Here is a 23,556-nt window from a genome sequence, read left to right as displayed (position 1 = left end):
TACAACTGCACTTTTCCTGTTTAAATTTTGGAGACCAAGGAAGAAGATTAGATGATTAGATTGAGAAGGAAAGAAGCTGTGCTAAGATGAACCATTTTGAAAATGATGTCGCTGACATTCAACCTTTGTACATGTATCTCTTTTGTAGAAAATGATCTTAAGGATATTTGTGATAAAGTGAATATTTTTGAGAAAGATGAAATATCAGTGTGATTTTATCATGGTATAATAATGGTAATCTCAGCAACCAAGATGAAAGTGTGAGGGGTCAATAGGTCAGAGAGTGATTTTTTTTTTTTCATTTTTCAGGTGAAGTTGATTGGACTGGAGAAATTTGGTCAGGAAGTTCTAGAGTTCTTCAAGTTTGCCATCGACAGAAAGTATCCTACACACACTGCTGAGCTTACTCCAGAAGAGCAAGGTAGATTTTGGGGTAATTTGGGGTAATCAGGTAGGAACGGATACTTTTACTTTAACTGTGTAATTTTCAATGAAATCCCACGTGGCTGCAATATGATGGAAATATCAAAATTAGGTGTAGATGTGAGTTTTTCAGGGACTTTGACAGTGGAAAATAGAAGCAAAGAAGAACAGATCTACCCTGAAAAGACAGGTTTCTTGTGCACAACAATTTATAACCTGAGACAGGTGCTATCACTCACAAACAATTCCCGTAACTAAATAATGACTTGTGGTTCTCAAACATTACCCTATCTTTTTATGGTGTCTCCAACCTCAGGAAATGATAATTGGTTTGTCTGTCTACTGTATCTGTTTAATTTTTATATTCCAGGTCACTTGAAATGAAGTGGACTCTCAGAATTAAAGAAAAAAAAATGATAAAGAACAGAAAATTCCCCGACAATTGACTACACAGAAAGTACCACATGAGTTGATATATTGCAGACAATCATTTCCTTGGAATAGTTTGTCAGAGAATTTAATGTCGGAAATTTTATAATACCCCCGCCACACTTAGTGTGAAGGGGGTATATAGGAATCACCGTGATGTTGGTTGGGCGGGCGGTCGGGCGGGCGGTCGGTCGGTCTGTTGCAAAATCTTGCGTCGTGAACTCCTACAGTTTTGAAGCAATTTAAATGAAACTTACGGTAAATGATGATATTGAGGTATAGATGTGCAAGACATGTTTTTTGTGTTTGTCGGACAATACGTTGCCATGGTAACCACACTTTTACTAAAAACTTGTGGAGGGAACTACTTCCATAGTATTTAAGCAATCAATTTCGAAATTGGTATCTATGATGATCTATAGGTGTAATTATGCAAGACACTCTTTGTGTTTGTACTTGACAAAGCGTTGCCATGGCAACCGCATGTTTTCTTCGAAATCCTGTGGAGTCAACAATTTCCACAGTTTGAAGCAATTGAAATCAAATTTGGTAGGCATTATGGCCTTGAGGCATAGATGTGGAACACATAATTTTTGTGTTTGTCAGACAAAGCGTTGCCATGGTAACCATAAGTTTACCAAAACTTTGTGGATTGAATAACTTCCACATCATTCAAGCAATTAAGGTCAAATTTAGTATTTATGGTGATCGGGAGGTGTAGTCATGCAAGACACCAATGTGTTTATATAAGAAAAATGTGTTGCAATGGTAACCATTCATTTTTGTATAGCATTGAATCATTTAATCTATGAAGGTGAAATTTGGTGTGCATGATGCTCTGTAAGTGTACTTTTGCAAAATGTCCTTTGTATTTGTATCGGACAATGCGTTGCCATGGTAACCGCATATTATTTTTTAAAATCCTGTGGAGTGAACTTCTTCCACAGTTTACAAGCAATTGAAACCAAATTTGGTAGGCATTATGGCCCTGAGGTATAGATGTGGAACACATAATTTTTGTGTTTGTCACACAAACCGTTGCCATGGTAACTACAATTTTACCAAAACCTTGCAGATCGAATAACTTCTCCATCATTCAAGCAATTGAAGTCAAATTTAGTATGTATCATGATCTAGAAGTGTAGTTTTGCAAGACACCAATGTGTTAGTATAAGGAAATGTGTTGCCATGGTAACCACTCATTTTTGTATCAAAATAAACCATTCAAGCTATGAAGGTCAAATATGGTGTGTATGATGGTCTTTAAGTGTAGTTATGCAAAATGTCCCTTGTGTTTGTATCAGACAATGCATTGCCATGGTAACCACACTTTTTACCCAAACTTTTGAGGAACTCAGTGTCAAATCTGTAATTGTACAGTAAATTAAACTAAAAATATTCTGTTATCAATTCGACAAGTGCACAAACTTGATATTAACGTCATTGCCCTCATGACATCACATACTATAAAGCAACACTAGGAGCGGAGGTATTAATCATCTTCGGTGATAATTCTAGTTTTGTTGTGAATTAGTTAACTTTCACATATTGTATGAATTCCTCCTGCCTGAAAATTTGAAAGGCAAGCATACCTTGATAAAGTTTTATAGCATTCATTTCTGGAAATTGCCTTATTTTATTCTAAACCCTTGTTATATTTCAGCAAGAAAATCAGAGAAAGCTGTACTTCATTTTACAATTTTGCACCAAGTTTGCTATACCCTTTTTTATTCTTTTTGTATTTCTATTTTTTTTTCTTCAGAAAATGAGAGACAGCAGCTTTATCTTGGTTACAAGGGTCAGCTTATCTTTGGACGTGAGCGAGAGATCTCTTTCCTAAATAATTTTGTGTCTGGAAAAGGAGACTATCAGAATAAAGTTCTTGGAGATGAATGGAATGCTTCCTGCTATGCACAGAGAGGAATTCTTGAGAAAGACTCAGGTATCTCTCCATTGCCTCCGTCAAAAAGGTTATGTTTTCGTTGATGTTTGTTTATTTGTTTGTTTGTTTGTCTGCGGGCAAAATAACTCTCTGAAAGTTGTGAATGAATTTAGATGAAACTTGCCAAAAAAGTTGATAATGGCACGAGGAACAGATGATCAAATTTTGATAGGGATTCAGGAATTTGTATGAAGTTTTGAATAATTTTTCTTCTTTTGGCAGATAGGGTCAATGAACTTGTCAAACAGTGTGTGCGTGAGGTTTGCATACACGCACCATAGCGCGAGTGTACTGGACCACCCTGTAACTGAAACAGTTGGTCAACAAAGCCAAATATGCGGAATTCAGCCATCATTGGTTTCAGTTTTGGACATTATGTGCTATGAAATTATATAAGATTTCTCATAAAACTCAATTGTGGTGGGTATTGAAAATAAATAAAAAAAGGGGGAAAAAAAGCCCTGCACTTCCCATAGAGATAAAATGTCTTTGTTTTCATCAACACTGCATTTCCTTTGATAAATGCTGAACAGAGACCAAAACATCAAATCAAAGGTATCATGGATCATAGGAATTAACTTGATCATGTTTTTCACAGGTGGGACAGATGTTATTCACTCATTTAGGTAAAACATCAGCTTTGATCATGTTCCTGAGTAAAAGCATGCATTCTGAACACAAAGCAAGGCCAATTTTTCTTTTTAAGTTCATTTCTTTGAACTTGACAGGATATATTGTTTACAACAAACAAATTCAACCTGCTTTGTGATTTCATGTTTTCCTTTCAACTGAATTGAAATTTCATTGATTTTTATCACATATGCATTCATCAGACAAGTGCAAAAAGTTGTTTTTCACAACTATCACTCATTTGTTTGTGGTGTTTTTTATTCTTTCATATTCAGAGGAAGAAAGTGAAAAAGAAACTATTAAGGGTGGATCCGAAGAGAAGAGCTTCCATCCTCCCGTTGCCGTGATAGCCAAGTCTGGTGAGGGTAAATCATCTCTGATGGCGCGGTTCATCATCGAGGCAAAGCAGGTGGGATCGTCTGTCATCTGTCAGTCAGAGAGGCCTGAAAAATATATATGCTGTAACCATGGCAACATGCGTAGCATACCTGCCAAGGTTCCTTGTCAATTAAAAATTCTTCAATTTACTTCTCAGGAGTGGCAACACTGTATGCAATCTTTTATTTTCACATTTTACGACACATGTTTTCATCATTTGGAAGATTGATGAAAATTTATTATTATTGTGGATTCACTTCGATTTGTTCCCATTTTTTAAACCCTATAAAGCCCAAGGGGGGCGCATTGTGCCCCCCCCCCCCATATGTGCCCCCACCATATTTTCGTTTGCCACTCCCACACCCTTTCCTCGATTTCAACAAATTTTGGTGACTTTACCTAGAATCTTATTGCAAACATTTTGATATATAATCTAGCTATGTCCGATATTGCTGGTTGCCATGGCAACCGTAAACTGACAACCATGTTCGTCAGATTTTGCGTGATTTTCTGTTCCAATTTCAGTTAACAGTGTAATAAAGGATGAAATGGGGGTTTTCTTGGCTGTAATTTGCTGAAGGACCAAAATGTGAAGTAATAATGGTTGTGAATTACCCTGAAATGCTCTTCTTATTATCTCCTTTATATTTATACGACATAGGCATCAAACAATAGGTATAATAGAAATAATCAAAAATACAGCATTTTTCAAAGACTACCCTTTTATTTTGGGTTATTTTCACACAACCTGTAATATCATTTGTTTATCATATTATCAATCTGCAAACTCAAAATTTCAATATTTTGGAAATATGAAATGTGATACCAATTTATGTACCCATTCCAAGCAATACATCATAGGTTAAAATATATTTCTTTATATTGTAATGAATAGCGCCCCCACATGTTGACCTTGAGAAATTTCAACGATTACAAAGAGTGAAGGTTGACTTGCTTTTCCTTTATGGTAAATATGAAAATGATTGACATAAAATAGAAACATATATACATGGGATAAAGAAATCGCTTGGGCCTGGAAGGGGTCAAAATAGCTTGGGCTTTATAGGGTTAAGCTTCGAGCTTGGCAAGTAAGTTTGATAGAAATGCTGAAATTAAATTTGCTGTTTAAGACAGTCTCCCGACAATCGCTATTAACTGAACCCATCATCTGCCCGCTATCTGCATTCCAAGCTTCTTGCTTTAAGACTTTTATTTTGTTTTGGGTATTTTTGCTGTTGTTGATACTTTCAATGTGTTTGATAGGTATTCACAGCAGGCTGAAATACCTGTGCTGTTCATTCAGCAAAGTATTAAAGTCCTAGTTTGCTGATCATTAGATGAGAGATCGATATCAGTCGTAATTTGAATTCTCTACTAGATAACATTGGTTGTGGTTTGAGATCTTAGCTAGTAGTCACATTCCTAAGGTGTGTAAATTTGCCTTGGTAGCATGTCAATCCATCCATTTTGTCAATCAGAGTCAATCTCAAAGTTCAAAGGTCAAGTGTGTATTAGTAAACAGTGGCTGCATGTCGTCTCCTCATAGGCTGGTTTGAACGTCTTCTACCACATGATTGGCTGCAGCGGGGACAGTCGTAGCCTATCAAAGCTCCTCGCTAGGATCTGCCAGCACATGGCCCCCGCCGAAGGTGAGCTGTGACATTTGACCCCCTCTTCTCGCCACTGCTCATTTGCTTATTTGGGTAACATCATACTGTAAAACGAGGAATTCTCATGTGCATTTTGATTTCGCAAATTTCGCGAGCGCCAAGATTCGCGAAATCAAAATGCACACGAAAGTTTTTGTCTACAATACAGACATTGAATGCCAGTGGGAGCGCCAAGATTCGCGAAATTAAAATGCACGCGAAAGTTTTTGCCTAAAGTACAGGCATTGAATGCCAGTGGCAATTCGTGAAAATTGTAAACTTCACGTATTTTTCTTTGTTACTACATTGTATTGATGTCGTGTTATTTTGTGTATGAAAATGTTGTTGGAAATTAAATGAAATGGAATGAAATTTCATGCCACGAAAGAAGCTGTCGGCTCCAATTCGTGAAAATTTTAGGCGGCGAATATATCATGTTTTACAGTATTTGATGAAAATATGGGAATTCGGTGTGTGGATATGATAAAACATTTGCCATTCTATCTGTCTGATTTTACTGCATTCAATAAAACCCACCTGTAAATATGGCTGAAATTGCACTTCAAGATATACAGCACTGTAAAACTGAATGAATTCTCGCGAGTAATTTTGAGTGCTCGGACAAGTAAGATGAATTTTGTGTGTTTTTGATTATGTGGAATCAAGACATATATGTTACATAAAACAAGCAAAAATATTCCTGTAATTTTATGTTTGCGCTAGTTTCTCGTTGCACGAAATATGCAAAAATTTCAACAGTTCAAAACTTTCCACTTTTACAGTATATCTTTGTGTGAAAATTCATATTGATATACAGATGTATGTTTGTAAGTTTTCCAACTGTCTGAGGGCGGACGTCCACTTGGGCGCGGACAAGCCTAGGAAGGGTTGCGGAAGCAAATTCTGCCATTTCGGCATCCTGTCCGCGTCAGACGCGGAATAAGTGTGTGAATCGGCTTGTCCTCGGACATTCCTAGGAATGTCCGCGGGCTGACTGCATACATTCCTAGGAATCAATCCGCAAGAGCGCGAAATACCTCGGAATATGCTAATCGTAGCCGAGCAGCGCGGAAACATCTAGGATTACACCAGGAATGAACGCGGACAATCAGGATGCCTTCCGGACAACATAAGTCAGACATGCGGACAAACTGCGGACAATACCAGGAAAATGGAAAGGTATAAATTTTCCTCATTTGACTGCTAGCCGTCATTGATGCTCCTTGTTGTGCTTCCGTAGTAGCTGCTGATATCATATTGATATGATTAGTCAATATTATTTTACAAATATGACCATCAAAAGTCGAAGAATAGTATTGCCTGCATGGCGGCTGACGACTCATTTTTTTTTTTATTTGTCTCATCTGGGAGAACAATCTTTTCTCTACCCACAGTCGCATGGAAACCTAACCGAAACTGAGATATTCGCAGACTTTTTGTACCATATATATATATATATATATATATATGTATATATTCTTTATTCCCTTTTTTTTAGACATTTGCTTTATCCATCGTGAGGTACCTGTTTTGTCTGATACTTCTGCAGAGCATGCCAAAATGATCCTAATCTTTAAATTTGTTTTTCTTTCTCTCACTTTTAATGAGTTCTGCATCTCTACATATCTCTTATTTTGATCACTTTTGAACAGTTTCCAATGATTCAAGTCCGAGAAGTTATTTGTTTCTATGCTGAGAGCTTACTGTTGTCAATGAACTGTAAAAATGGGGTAATATTTTTAACCTACTTTTATTTTTTATTTATTTATTTATTTTTTTTTTTGTGGGGGGGGGGGGTTCAGCTGGGCTGTCAAATTGGACGATCCAGTTTATTTGCAACTAAAACAAAAAGAGAAGATAGAATAGGTAATAACAACTACGAAAATCATTCAGGTTAAAAATATTTTTCATTTCTGAAATGATTTTTGATGCTTAGAGTGTACTTAGATATTTACACTCAGCAAAAAGAAAGAAAGAAAGAAAGAAAGAAATTAAACACTTTTTCGAGTTCATAACTATCATAGAAGATCTTGGTGAAAATCAATGTGATATAAATACAATTTATTAAGGGTAATCTAATTGGTTACTAACCTAGTAGGTCAATATAAAAACAAAACCTTACGCATGGGTAGAAAAATTCGTTTGTGTCCTCCTATTACGCGTATAGGCACAAAAACAAACATTGCAAAAATTGACGTATTGCCTTTCATTTGCAAATGCCCTTTAAGATAACAATGATTACAAAAGACCAGTCTAACACAATGAAAGACATGAATGAAATATCAAAAAGAACATTTCGTTCTCTTTATCTCTTTGTAACCTCAAACAAAATCAAAGTGGGAAGCTAAAGGGGAAATTGATTATTTTCTTTTGACAACTGAAACTTCAAATGGCATAGAGAGCAAGGGCACAAATATGATTAAATGAACACAATACTGTTCTTTCATTCATTCAGTTTAGTTATGTAAGAATAGATGAGACAAATTCAAGAACCAAATATAATTTGAAGTTTTCCTAATTTGAGAAATCAATTCACTGCCCTATCATTTATGTCAATATTGCTTTTTCTCATTTCACTTGAATTTTGATTTGACAGAAAATTCTTCATTTTCCTCCATAATCTTTAGCTTTCATTGTTATTTTGGGCTTCAAAGATATTACATTGTAATGAGACCATAGGTATATTTTTGCAATTGAATTCGTGCTTTTTATTGTGATGAATTTGTCTTCTGTTCTAATATATGATAGAAGAGCAATTACGTATGAATGACAACTTGTTCATGTTTATATAATACACTAACATTTAGCCAAAAATTCTATGAGAAATGTAAACTTGAAAAAGTGCTTACATGCTTTTTTCTGAGTGTATTTTGACTTTTGTGATTTTTTCAGCTGGGCTGTCACATGGGACAACCTATAGTTTGTTTCCGCAAATAGAATATGAAAACAACGTAAAAGAAAATGTACCGTAGTAGGTAATGGCAACCATGAAAGTCACTCAGATGAAAAATAATTTCTGAAACGATCAAATCAACATAAACTTACTAGGAGGTGAGAGGGGCTGATTCCTCCTCTTTCTGGTTGCCATTGGCACAGTCTCTGCTGCCTTCTTCTTTGCCTTCTGGGACCGGGAACTCTTTAGATTTACCTGTTCTTCATCACCAGACGAAATGTGTGGCTGTGACGGGGTATTTGCATCGGGCCTCGCCTCCCTTCTTGCTCTTTTTGCGTTTCATTGGCATTACGCTTGCGGAAAGTATCGACACTTTCGCGTCTGGATCACAAAATGTCCGCATCGGTTCCGGACACTTGCATATATAGATCCGCATCGGCTCCGCGCAGTCCTAAAACATTCCTTCCGCTTTCATTTGGTAAGCTCACACCGCGGGATTCTTTCAGGAGCGTGTGCGGAAGGAGCGGAAGGGTTCGGGACAGGCGGGATGTCCTCAGGACATCGTCAGGACAAGTTGCCGAAGGTGTCAGGAAGTTCATTTCCGCTCCCAAATTTTGGTCTCGATCAAAATTTGGACGCGGAAATGTTTCTCTCTCCCGAAGGTGCCTAAACGCCCGGACATGTTTAGGACAGTGAGCGGACACCTTCAGGAACGTGCGGACAGGTTTGCCGAAGGAGTGCGGAATACCAAATTTGCATTCCGGGTCTTGTCCGCGTCTTGTCCGCGCCCCAGAGGACGCCTGGTCTAAGAATATTCATAGTTTTGCTCAACATTATTAATTGATCAACAGCTGTCACGGAAACTCTCTAGATCTGTAGATGTCCTCAGCCTGGGCTACTTGATATGCATTTTTGGAACTGTGGCAGTGCTAATGAATGTGTGTGTCAAGATATGATTCTTCGTACAGATGTGCACGTATTGGGCTATGCTAGAACGTTATTTACATGCACATACATCACAGCTATCTGTAAATGCCCTAACCGAGTATACACACTGTGCGATTTTCCGTAATGATTATCTTTGCCCATTCAATTCAATTCAATTCAAAGTTTATTTCATTTTTCGACAAAACATATGTTCCACTTCTTTTGATAACAGAGAATAAGGTAAATAGAACATAGTGAAATGAAAAGACTGTACAACAATTGAGAACCTATAGCAATCATACATTGTATATAGTAAAAAAGGAACAGAAGTGATCAAAGTGAAGTACTTGTATACCGTTGCTTAAAGTGCGAAAAACGGAGGGACCCACTAAAAAGACAGAGCTTGTAGTATGTGGGCCCCCGTAGTCTGGAAAAGAACATCGATGGAAAGATAAATTGAATCATCGCAGATACAAAAAATAACAAAGTGGAAGAAGTCTGGAAGCCCACTGAAAATTAGATTACCATATAAATACACTTTCATAGACGCGAACAAACATGAACAGGACTTGACAACAAGACAACTACTGAAGAAAAGGTTTTACAGGACAAAACGGGATGGACAAGACTGACAAACTGAAGACAAAATAGCAGACCAGAATGCACAACAGAAACAGAAACAGAACAACAGAAACAGCGATCTTCGGCAGAAGCATGCCAAGAGAAACAGAAAATAGTTGTGGGGGAAAAGTAATATTTTGACGCCTGAAAATTACAATGAACCAGTCGATGAACTAGCTGCTTTACCATAAAATGACAAAGTGTGCAGATGAAAGTTACATAAAGATCATATATGCATTATGTATCCAGAGCTTATAAGAGTTGCTGTGTTTGTATAATGTCGAGTGAAATCACGCCTAATATGGTCAATAGAAGGGGGAAAAGCAAAAGTTTCAATTTCAATTTCAATTTCAATTTTATTTCCATTTCCATTGAATAAACAGGGAAAATTATATGCAATGCATTTACAGAACATATTTGTAACAATTTCAAAGAAAACGTACAAGTGGTCACGAGTAACAACAGAAATTCCTTTATATATATTTTCCTTTATATTATGTATATATACATATACATAATACAAAGATTAGAATGGAAATGGAGGGTCCCACTAAAAAGCAAAGCTTGTAGGGTATGGGACCCTCGGATAAAATACGTACACAAAATCAAAGAAACCAATGTCAACTGACATGAAATTAACTTAGGAAGAAAAAAGAAAGAAAAAAAAACAGGAAAAAGAAGAAAAAAAAGGGGAAATGAGACTATGGTACAACACACGCCATCGTGGAAACGAGCATACTGTACTTCATGATGCAAATGCAATGATAAAACGATAAAACGCTCCCTGGTTTGATATTGCGATTGATTGGGTGCATATACCGGTATGAATGCATAGGAACGGATATAAAAAAGAGAAAGAGACTCACTGTTGTCTGGTACAATAAAAGAAATATATGAGGAAAACTTATATTAAACAGATTATTTTCTTTAAAAGATGATTTCTGTGTGATATCTTAATACTTGTAAAAAAGATAACTTGATTGAGACAATAAAACTGAACCTAATTTGGTTGTATATCATAAGATTTCAATAGAAAGAATTTTAATTTGTTCTTAAAAGAATTCAAAGTTTGTGCTGTTACTATGTCGTTGGGAAGTGAGTTCCAATACTTTGGCCCCTCGTAGATGAAGGTTTGCTGAGCCAGCAAATTCCTAAAAAATGGCAAATGAAAATCATTAGATTGCCTTGTAGGATAATTATGAACGGATTGATTTTTTTGAAAATATTGATTCAAATATATATGGAAGATTATTTTTATTGTAATTATACATAAATTGTCCTAAATTAAACAAATACAAATCTTTAATTTTTAATATTTTATTTTCAAAAAATAACGGATCAGTATGAGACAAATATGCAGTGTGACATATAATACGCAGTTACTTCTTTTGTAGCAGAAGTAATTTATCCAAAAGAGTTTGATATGTATTTCCCCATACAAGAATACCGTAATTTAAATAAGGCAATATAAGGGATGAATATAATGTAAGCAGGGACGACAAAGGAAGACAAAATTTAATCTTGTCGATTGTACCAGTATTTCGTGAAATAATCTTACATATATTATCAATATGAAATTTCCACATATCAATATATCAACATATCAATTATGGTCATAAATTTCCATGGAAACCACTGTCTTTCATCTAAAAATTGGAAATGGCCACTATGATGTAAAACGTGATGTGGAAATTCTCCCACATTTCATGTGACACAATGTATAGATTGATAATAGAGCATTCAAATTTGTTTGCTTGTTATTTGTAAAGGTATTTCACGTTTTGATACTGCAGAATTAAACACATGAGAAAGTCATCTACCCAGCGAAGCATTGAATAATACTGGCACTTAAAACTTATGTCACCATACAAGGGCATTTTGATATGTGTGTTACAGGTGTCCTTTTATGCTTTGTTGTAGTAAAACTTTTAATGGACACTTCACTATCACTTTGTGTTTAGATGAGAGATTGCCAGGTCTTCATGATAAACCTGCAAAAGAAGTGATCCCGCTATTCAAATCTCTTCTTAACACCATCATGGAAGATGGCAAACAGCTTCTTATTGTCATTGATGACCTAATGCAGGTGAGCAAAAAGAAAATAATTTCTGTGAAATGATACTAGTGAAGGTCAAAGTCAAAAGTTGTTGTACTTTTGAAGAAGTAATTTTTTGTCAGTATACTTCATCTAATGATGTCCATTGTGTAAGTTTGTAGAGAATGTAGAAATAAAGTGACAATCATTTGCATAAACATGGTCAGTGGGATAAGGCCAAAGGTGACTTTACTCAGATTAAAGCTGTTACATTTGAGCCACTATTTCAACTACGAATATCTCTTGGTAACATAAGTTGATAAGAAAAATAGAAAGGAGTAAATGATTAATTGCCTGAAAAGAGAGGGATGAAAGTTTAATTGCCAAGGTGAATAGTCACCACAGTTTGGCTAAAATGTGTTATGCTGGCTATAAGTGTTACTCTGCAGAAGTCAAATGATAGGTGCTACTTGGTGTAATGGACAAAAGTGGATTTGATGATATTTTCGTCAAGCAGAAAGGATTAGAGTTCAATCTTAAGTTAGTGACCAAAATCAGGGAGTTTCATCTAAATGGATATGAAGAATCATGTTGCTTTTGCAAATGTAGTGATTATGTGAGAAGCGAGTCACCCCAGTCGACAGTGCAAATAGTTGAATTTCTCTAGCTTTATCTCTACTGAAAACATAGTCGTAATTATAGACAGTCACATTATTTTACCTTTTGAATGTTGGCACTGCCACTGTGTTGGTCAGAAGTGATTACTCCAAGAAATATAGGGTTTTAGTAAAAATTGCAATGAAACACTGAAAACTGTTTTTCTGTGCTAATAATATTTCTTGATGATATCCTTCTGATGCACAACAGTTAGAGGTTGCAGACACGAAGTGGTCAGACTGGATTCCAGCAGAACTTGAGGGCGCTGTTTACATGGTCTTCACTCTTGTGGAGGGTTCTGACACAATGTCTGACATCAATAAGGCTGTGCCCTCCATGCAGTACCTGACACTAAACCACCTTGACTGTTCCTCACGGGTGGACATCGTTGAGAATTACTTCGCTCAGTACAACAAGGTTAGAAGCAGCTAGAGTTTAGTATGATCAACATGTCTGTATTGAATCTGTATCTAGTCTGTATTCTATCTTTATCTCGTGCATATTCAATCTGTATTGAGTCTGTTATAGATTATTCAGTCTGTATTCACTCTGTGTACTTTTCTCGGTTCAATTCTAGTGGCACAGTTTGATGTGCATGTCTGTATTTTGTGTCTGTATCTAGTCTGTGTTCAATCTGTATTGAGTCTGTGTTCAGTCTGTATTCAATTTGCATTGAATAGACTTGCATTCAGTTTGTATTAAATTTGTATCAAATCTGTTACATTTAGTCTGTATTGAGTCTGTGTTATGTCTGTATTTAGTCTGTATTGAGTCTGTATTCAGTTTGTATTCAGTTTGTATTCAGTCTTTATTGTGTCTGTACTCTGCCAGGTATAAATATCCATTCGATGATGAGGTTGCATGATCATACATATTACAACAGACCTTTTTGCAAATGTCTCCCCACCCCCCCCCCCACATCACAGATTTTCTTTAGTTGTCCTTGCATTCCTCTTCTAGAATGAACATAGGCTTGCCAGGCAAGTTGTTGAAGATATTATCTGGATATCTGATTGTGGGCTAGTAGCTTTTCTATGTTCTGCAGTATGTCTTTGTACGTCGGTCTTGTTCAAATCAATATGACTTTTATAGTGTTAGATATAGGATTTCACGAAAGCAGTCATTCCAATCCAATGAATCCATCACATAGAGGAAGCATTCTTCTATCGCTGCCTTCGGTTTGGAATTCAGTCGTGACACATTTTGTTTTCATTTTTATGATTTTTGCAGAAACTTGACAGTCAGCAGCTAGACCTGTTGACGCGTTCCAACGGAGCGGAGAACGCCCTCTGGCTGGCCCTAGCCTGCGAGGAGCTGCGAATTTTTGGCAAGTTTGAGACCCTGACGGATCGGATTCAGAGTCTGCCGGACACTCTGGAGGGCCTGGTGTGTGACATTCTGGGCCGCCTCACCAAGGAGGATGAAACAGGTCTTGTGGACAAGGTGACCATCATCTTCAAAAGTTGCATTTCTTTGTTTCATTTTCCAGTTGAGAAGATGGCTGGATAGCCCATATTTCAGCTGCAGTAGCTGGTCTTCCATGGGGTCCAGTTGGAATTGACTGTGAGAGCCAGACGCCCGTTCTTCTAGGCAATCTTCCGACAGACTTTTATGCCCTTCCTGCGAGAGTCTTAAAGTTTCAAGCACCAAACTTGATGTTTTTATTACTGCTTGATGATGAAAGATGATGTACTAGGTTCCGTGGAGTCCGTTCGAGACCCACTTTTGAATGTCATACGAAGCTAACACCTTAAAATGAAGAATGAAATTATTCTACAGTCTTGTTAGTTTTTGTTAAAACTAACGATTTTTGCAATGAGTTGTTTTTATTGCAATTGATTAACAAATTGCAATTTATCAATGTAAATTCAAGCTGATTACTCAGTGTTTCAGTAATAACCATGATGGATAAATGATTCATGGACATCCCGCCAGTGGGTACAATGCATATTTACCCTGAGTTTCTTTATCACGATGATTACTCTAACACTGAATAAATATAGTGTTTATTTATGTCAATGAAGATTTTAAAAGTATTTAAAAATCCCATATTCCATCAGGCCCTGTGTCTCTTGGAATGTTCCATTCGTGGACTGACGGAGCAGGAAATGCAGTGTCTTCTGGGAGATTTTGACAGTCAGACACCCATTCCCATGCTGCACTGGGCGATAGTGCGGCGTACACTGAAGCCCTTTCTAAGACGAATCAGTGGAGTGTGTGAGATAGAGTGCTTGACTTTCTTTCATCACGCCATCGGAGAGGTGAGCTCTTAAAGGACAAGTTCACCTTCATAAACATAAGGATTGAGAGAATGCAACAATATTAGTAGAACACATCAGTGAAAGTTTGAGGAAAATTGGACAATCGATGCAAAAGTTATGAATTTTTAAAATTTTTGTGTTGGAACCGCTGGATGAGGAGACTACTACAGCTTGTGAGTCATATGCGTACAACAGTATAAAGAAAATGTAAAAGAAAATTCAACATATTTTCACTTTTTTTCGCATAATAAAAGAGCGCTTGACTTGCCTCTTTCTAAAGGCAGGGGGAATAATATTACCCATAACATTTGTCGGTAACGAGTCAGGGGAATGTGTACTTTTTTCAAAAGATGGCATTTTGTGAAATTCTCTTTATATTTTCCTTATATTGTTGTACGCATGTGACATCTAAGTTATTCTTACACTGCAGTAGTCTTCTCATCCAGCGGTTACTGCACAAAAACTTAAAAAATTCATAACTTTTGAACGGATTGTCTGATTTTCCTCAAACTTTCAATGATGTGTTCTACTAATATTGCTACATTCTCTCAATCCTTATGTTTATGAAGGTGAACTTGTCCTTTAACTTCACTTCCTGTTCTGAGTTAACTTAATGAGAAGAGTGTAATCCATCAAACAGAAGGGTGAAGTTTCATACCGTATGTCCCCCCCGAAAATTACAACGGGACTCTCCTCAATGATAACTCTAAAAAACAGTGAATCAATCCAAATACAATTTCAGGGTATGAAACTATAACTTATTACCCACATCTTACAGAAAACCCCGTCCAATTTGTTTCGATGGTCAAAGAGAAATAAGGAGTTTTGTAGAGTATGTCAGGAATCCCATCCTGTCCATTGTGTTCACACATTCCAAGAGCATCCAATTGCTTAAATTGGAAGAATAAGACCCATGACATGCGTTACAATGATCTACGTATCTCTGTGACCCCTCAACCAAATTGAATAGGGTTTTCTGCATAATATAGCTAAAATGTTATGTTTTAAGACCTTGCCGTAACATTTAGATGGTTAAATCATATTGGAAGTTATCGATGCAAAAATCCGATTGTAATTTTTTTTGACACAAGAGTACTGTAGAGCGTGTTTCTACTGAATGCTGAAAATTCAGGTTGATGCAAGGTGATGCATTGTCAACATTTTTACATTTTTGATTCGGGGTGATGCAAGGGACGATTTTCAGGAGGAACAAAGCAGGTAACAAAATTTGCAGTGTGCAAAGTTGCAAAGTCTTGTATTCTCATTGACAAATTTTGTGCGTTGTTCAAGTGATCATAAGGCAGTATGCATAATACGACTTGGTCTGTGACACTGTATTCTGCGTAACTTTCAGTTCACCGCAATTTGCAAGTTCCCGCAGCGCATATCACCAAATTATTTTATTGCTGACTAGAAACAATCAAGGTAGTAGCAAAATGTGAGGTGGTGCAGATGACAAAACTTTGTAGTGATACAAGGTGATATAACATGACCAGTAAAAGCACACACCTGGATATTAGACAGGAAATGATTATGCTGAAAATATGTCATATTGTCATGAAGCAGTGATATTAGTGAGAGTCAGACATACATACCAAATGATGATGTCATCACCTCACAATTCTGTAATAAATCGTGCTTTCATTTTGGGCTCTGTTCTTTTTAAGTGATTTAGAAACTATAAAAAGCCAACACTCTAGAAGGCTATTATTGCTAGGAAATACTACCCTTAGTTAAATAAGATATCACGGATGTACTGCAAAAGAGGGATATTTTTTCACAAGTTATTATTATTTTTTTTTTTGTACTTGGCCAGATAAGATGAATCTCACATGGTTGATTGGGATTGATGTGTAAACAAATAGGAAACTTGTGGTGCAATAACATTATTACTGCTGTCTAATTGGCATATCTGAATGTGATTCACATCAAACAAAATAAAATACAAAACTCGAATGTGAAAGACACGACAACAACACCAACAAGACATCTAGCTTAAAGGGTGGAACGTCCATAGATTTGCAACGTATTATGAAGATGTATACCCTTAAGCAGTGTGCCCATATGAATCTCTGGAGATAGATATCCCCGGCTTTGAGACGGCAAAACAACATATCTGCATCAAACAATTGCCAGTAAATCGAGTTTGAAGTTTCGCAAAGCTACAGCTTTTTTTCTGTTTTTCTGTTAAACACTTCATATCTTACCCTAGAAGGACCAACAGGGGCAGTAATATAGTGAATGCAAATTGAATCCACTAGACCCTTTATTTTTGGAATAATTTTGCATTTAATCAAAACATACATGTGTTACCAAATGCCGTCTCAACGTCGTAACCATGCTATTGTCATTGCTACAGCAAAACAACGTAAGTCTTGATCACTGGCAAATGTATAATGTCCAACAACGTCAATCTGTGACCAGCAACAGCAAAAGGATCCGAAAGTCGCGGAGGACAATTTTCTTAAAATGACATAATATTATTCCCTTACTCTTCCACTTTTATTGCAAATGTAACATGACTCATGAAAGTAATCCATTGCGGAGATATCGATGATTATATTAGCGCATATCGATTGTTTTATGAAATCAGCGTTTCGAGAAAACCACCTTGAAAGTTTTCCTTCCGATGCTATCATGATCAAGGGGGGCAAGACAGTCCTCACTGCTTGACAACAGAAAGTATGCTCTTAGCAACATCCACGATGTTCATTCAAGCTTAGCGCCATAAACAGAAAACCGATAGTTTTTGACCGATTTTGAAGATCTGACTTTAAACTCGATTTTCTCGGCTCAGCCATCGGCGAGTTTAGGAACCTTTTGTTGTTAGCGGGTCGCTTATGCATGTGCTCCTTCAGCCGTGTGCGGCGCGCAGCCTATTACTGCGTTAACATGTAGATGGCAAAACAATGTATTGCACGTAGATTTGTTGTTTTGCCAATTTAGTCCATGCCCGACGTCAACGTGTTTTGAGCATGAAAAAGCGTAATGCCACTTGTATTGTTTTGCCAACAAATTTGAACAATTCCCACTGGGAGAGGGCGTCATATCTCAGTAACGGAACGGGTTCTGATTTCAAGATTTGTTCTAGAGTTAGATTATACTAAAATAAGCTGAAATATGTAACTAAGTCAATTTTCATGAATTTTCGACATACAGTGTACTACATTGTTTTGCCATCTCACGTTTGTCCCCACATTCTCCTGCCACAAGGTCGTCAGACGGCACTGGTTGTCAGCACCAGGGAGAGCTGAGGAGATCCACCTGTTAATGGCCGACTTCTACCAGCACTGGTCGAATGAGGGTGGGTTGCCTGCTGCCAAGAACACAGCGTATCATCTCACCAAGGCCAAGCAATTTGGCCGTCTTGTCACGTTCATCAGAGATGACCCAGACACCAAGTTTTTTGGTCCTGGCCGGTCATATTACCTTAAGGTAATAGAGTTTGACTGTTTGACATAATCTGATCTCCGTCCTTAAGCTTGTTCCACATCTTACATCAAAAATAAAATAAAAATATAGAAATCAATTTGCATCTAGTTCCAGAAGTTGAAAACCCCCTCTAAAGCATCCCAAAGTCACCTGTTAACCCGTTGAGGACGACTTGATTTTACAACAAAACCCATTTCTCATAGGCACCTCCCCAAGTGCACTCGGGACTCGTCCTCAACAGGTTAAACTCCGCTTGTCTGGGAATATTTGAACAAGCAATAGCATGTATTTATATTTCATTGAGAGACAGAGTTTGGCAGTTGCTTCAACCATTTCTTTCTTTAACCCACGAGTGACTGTATGAGCTGTTTTTTTGTTTTTTTTTTCGTGTACAGATATTTGGGGGGGGGGGGAGATTGCAAGATGCTATCATACATGTATATATAAATAGCACTAATACCTGTCAGTTCGAGATATTTTAGTGCATTATGTAATTCACGGTCCAACTGTGATTCAGCTTATAATAAAGCAATGATAACAGCCTATAGCTTATAATAAAGCAGTGATAACAACTTATACAGTAAATAAAAAACAATATTCACGAGACATGAAAACTCGTCACATTGAGGACGAGTTAGGTGATACGCTTGTGGTCATCAGATGGCGGTCATCTGTGATCGACAAGAAACGAATGTGATATAGGCACCTTGAAGTTATATTGAGCGTGCATGCGAAACTGTTTCTGTAACCACTCGGCCACGGGTCATCCACGGAAATGGTAAGACAAAAAACAACAACAATGTATAGATATAACAGGGGGGAAGTCAATGCCCACTCAACACAAAAAAGAGGGATATGGCGTGTGTGTGTGTGTCTGTGTGTGTGTATAGGTGCGTTTATATACGAACGTGATTTTTACATAGACGAATATGTAATACAAAATTGAAGAAAAAAAAAGAGTAAAATAGCTAAGTATATTGTTTCGTGATCTTGTGAGGTTCGAACCCGCAACCTCACGTCTCTGACACGTCGCCTTTAACCACTCGGCGATACGTCTCGACCAGAAAATATGGGGAACGTTATGGACTTGAAAGACAGTTGTTCAATATATAACACATTCATCGTACGTTGTCAATTTGCTATTGACATGACGATCTATCGCACGAATATGAGGCAGATATTAGTACCTGTGTGAAATTATTATAGGCATGGTTATCAAATTCCCCTAAAATTTCCTTATAATTGCCTTATTTTTACACACAGTTATGCTATCCCTTTAAACTCGTCACAGTTTAATTAGAATCATTAACATCATACATTAGTACCATATTCAGTTCCATAACAGATCACGTTTGCTAATTAATTAAGATTATTTGTCTAGAATGTGTCATATGGCCAACCTGTATACACACGTATATACACACACAATGCTAAATGCATGTATCAAACATCTGTAACACAACTTTGAACTAACTGTAGGAATTATCGCTGCACTTATCATCCATACTTTTTATCACTATCTGAAACTCCACAAAAACCACTAATTGACAAATAATCATCAATACAGAAGACTGACTTAAAGGAACAATGCAAATACCTTTTTTACAATGTATAGCTTGTTACATGTATAAATCAGCACAAAGTAACCACGACTACATTGTGTTACTGAATTGGTATGAACAAATTTCATTTTGGTACAATATACTATATCAGTTTGAAAAGCCCAGCCTGCAAAATTTTGCAGCAGTCGAAGTAATGCAGTCTCCAACGCAAAACAAAGGTATACTGTGTGAGTGTGTGCGTATAGGTGTGTTTACATGCAAATGTGATTTCTACATGGACGAAGGTGTAGTACTCCATTGAAGAAAAAAAAAGTAAAAAAAAAAAAATAATTATTTTCTTTCGTGCTCTTGTGAGGATCGAACCCGTACGTGTGCAACCTCACGTTTCTGAGACGACGCCTCTAACCACTCGGCCATATGTCTCGACGAGAAAATTAGAGGAACGTAAACTTATGTACGTGAAAGACGAATCAGGAATCATTTCGTCCGCATTCCATTCTCATTTTCAGTTTTAAATTGCAAAATTGTCAACCTCATGAGGAGATTTTCAAAGAATAAAATGCATGATTACTGCAGCTTATTGTCACAGCTACAACATACTTAAGTTTCAGAGGAAATGAAGCAAAATCAGCTGAGATAAAGGTGCTTAAACGTTGTCAAGTCAATGCATGGTTTCTAAAAAAATCACCTCCCATAGACATAACACGTAAACTTGTCCGATTTTGCGTCTTTACATTTAAACACAATTTAAAGCATGATGACGTCATCAAGTTTCAAATCTATGACATGGACTTGAAAGGTAAATGTTCAAAGTACAACATATCTGAATTTGGGATAATATTGAGCTTAAACAACAGAGATACGAGCAAATGAATGTCAGAAACAGTACCTTAAAAAAATCAATTCCACTTTTTTGATTTCAGATGATGATATGATGACGTCATAATGTATTCATGGAGATATTGATACTTGAAACGTTATTTCCAATTCATATGTTTTTGTAATATGCAATAAAAACATAGGGTAACCAGACGTTTTAAAGAGCTATGGCGAAATAAACAAAGACATGTTTTTCGCTATATTTGCACATAGACGCGCACACGAAATTTCAACTTTGACGCCAACGCATTCCTTTGTTATAGGTCAAAATTGATCGGAAATCAAAGGATATTATTGCTTAATGTATCAGGAATCCAAATCTGTCAAAAAATGTGCATTTTCATTTTGTCTACGCGCACTACGCGCGAAAATGTGCGGACGGACGCGAACGCGCGAAACGCTTAAAATTGTCTGAAACTTCGAGATTTCCCATTGGTAAGTTGTTTTGAGCCTTTTAAAAGTTTGACGCACGCGTACGCGCCCGTAATAATGTCCTAGGTAATTAGCATTAAAATGTAAGATAGAGCGTGACCTGAACTTAATGTCCACCGAAAATGATACAGAAATGACCTTTAGTTATGAAGTTATGATCGATCATGTAACATGGTCCGAAAATCACAAAATGGCGCCTAGATGACGTCATAGATATGTTACTGTCATGAAAACCTTATTGTGGCTAGATTTTGTCATGAGACATGTTCCCTGAAAATGTCATGTTATTCCGTAATGTCATTCTTGAGATATTGATGACACAAAATTGTCCAGAAAGAAAGAAGAATAACGAGACATGAAAACTCGTCACATTGAGGACGAGTTAGGTGATACGCTTGTGGTCATCAGATGACAGTCATCTGTGATCGACAAAGAAAAGAATGTGATATAGGCACCTTAAAGTTATATTGAGCGTGCTTGCGAAACCGTTTTTGTAACCACTCGGCCACGGGTCATCCACGGAAATGGTAAGACAAAAAAAAAAAACAAAACCAATGTATAGATATAACAGGGGGAAAGTCAATGCCCACTCAACTAACGTGGCCGTGTGAACATCTATTGCATTGCTAGACGGAAAAGCGGCCTTGTAACGACTGAGGTCGCTCTGCCATTTCTGGCAACTTGGAAAAAATACGTCCCGCAGACATAAAACCTATAATCGGCTGGTTTTGATACCTTGCCTTTAATCATAATTTTCAGTGTAATGACGTCATCAAATTAATAAACAATGACATCGTCTTGAAAGACAATTGTTCAAAGTACAACACCTCAGTCGTCGTCATTACATACTATGATCGGTTTGACAAAGTCAACCTGCAAAAGTTTGCTGCAGTCGAAGCAATGTGGTCTCCAACACACAAAGAAGAGGGATATGGCGTGTGTGTGTGTCTGTGTGTGTGTATAGGTGCGTTTATATACGAACGTGATTTCTACATGGACGAATATGTAATACAAAGTTGAGGAAAAAAACAGTAAATAGCTAAGTATTTTGTTTCGTGATCTTGTGAGGTTCGAACCCGCAACCTCACGTCTCTGAGACGTCGCCTTTAACCACTCGGCCATACGTCTCGACAAGAAAATATGGGGAACATTATGGACTTGAAAGACAGTTGTTCAATATATAACACATTCAACGTACGTTGTCAGTTTGCTAATGACATGACGATCTATCACACGAATATGAGGCAGGTATTATAACCTGTATGAAATTATTATAGGCATGGTTATCAAATTCCCCTAAAATTTCCTTATAATTGCCTTATTTTTACACACAGTTATGCTATCCCTTTAAACTCGTCACAGTTTAATTAGAATCATTAACATCATACATTAGTACCATATTCAGTTCCATAGCTGATCACGTTTGCTAATTAATTAGGATTAATTGTCTAGAATGTGTCATATGGCCAACCTGTATACACACGTATACACACACACAATGCTAAATGTATGTATCAAACATCTGTAACACAACTTTGAACTTACTGTAGGAATTATCGCTGCACTTATCATTCATACTTTTTATCACCATCTGAAACTCCACAAAAACCACTAATTGACAAATAATCCTCAATACAGAAGACTGACTTAAAGGAACAATGCAAATACCTTTTTTACAATGTATAGCTTGCTACATGTGTAAATCAGCACAAAGTAACCACGACTACATTGTGTTACTGAATTGATATGAACAAATTTCATTTTGTTACAATATACTATATCAGTTTAGAAAGCCCAGCCTGCAAAATTTTGCAGCAGTCGAAGTAATGCAGTCTCCAACGCAAAACAAAGGTATACTGTGTGAGTGTGTGCGTATAGGTGTGTTTACATGCAAACGTGTTTTCTACATGGACGAAGGTGTAGTACTCCATTGAAGAAAAAAAAAAGTTAAAAAAAATAATTATTTTCTTTCGTGCTCTTGTGAGGATCGAACCCGTACGTGTGCAACCTCATGGTTTCTGAGACGACGCCTCTAACCGCTCGGCCATTCGTCTCGACGAGAAAATTAGAGGAACGTAAACTTATGTACGTGAAAGATGAATCAGGAATCGTTTCGTCCGCATTCCATTCTCATTTTCAGTTTTAAATTGCAAAATTGTCAACCTCATGAGGATATTTCAAAGAATAAAATGCATGATTACTGCAGATTATTGTCACAGCTACAACATACTTAAGTTTCAGAGGAAATGAAGCAAAATCAGCTGAGATAAAGGTGCTTAAACGTTGTCAAGTCAATGCATGGTTTCTAAAAAAATCACCTCCCATAGACATAACACGTAAACTTGTCCGATTTTGCGTCTTTACCTTTAAACACAATTTAAAGCATGATGACGTCATCAAATTTCA

The 23,556-nt window shown here is 37.0% G+C and overlaps 1 protein-coding gene across 1 annotated transcript in view; it reads left to right on the top strand.

Moving 5' to 3' along the window:
- The window catches only part of LOC140242466 (telomerase protein component 1-like), a 69,063-nt gene that overhangs the window by 12,459 nt on the left and 33,048 nt on the right, over nucleotides 1-23,556 (top strand). Inside the window, exons 5-13 of the mRNA XM_072322198.1 lie at nucleotides 310-421; nucleotides 2,615-2,794; nucleotides 3,700-3,833; nucleotides 5,349-5,451; nucleotides 11,854-11,978; nucleotides 12,795-13,001; nucleotides 13,815-14,027; nucleotides 14,645-14,845; nucleotides 18,059-18,280. Of these exons, the coding sequence (XP_072178299.1) occupies nucleotides 310-421; nucleotides 2,615-2,794; nucleotides 3,700-3,833; nucleotides 5,349-5,451; nucleotides 11,854-11,978; nucleotides 12,795-13,001; nucleotides 13,815-14,027; nucleotides 14,645-14,845; nucleotides 18,059-18,280 (1,497 nt within the window). The remainder of the gene's footprint in view (nucleotides 1-309; nucleotides 422-2,614; nucleotides 2,795-3,699; nucleotides 3,834-5,348; nucleotides 5,452-11,853; nucleotides 11,979-12,794; nucleotides 13,002-13,814; nucleotides 14,028-14,644; nucleotides 14,846-18,058; nucleotides 18,281-23,556) is intronic.

This window comes from Diadema setosum, chromosome 19 (genome assembly GCF_964275005.1).
Source record: "Diadema setosum chromosome 19, eeDiaSeto1, whole genome shotgun sequence".
Classification (NCBI taxonomy): Eukaryota; Metazoa; Echinodermata; class Echinoidea; order Diadematoida; family Diadematidae; genus Diadema; species Diadema setosum.
This window is presented reverse-complemented; position numbering and strand designations above follow the sequence as displayed.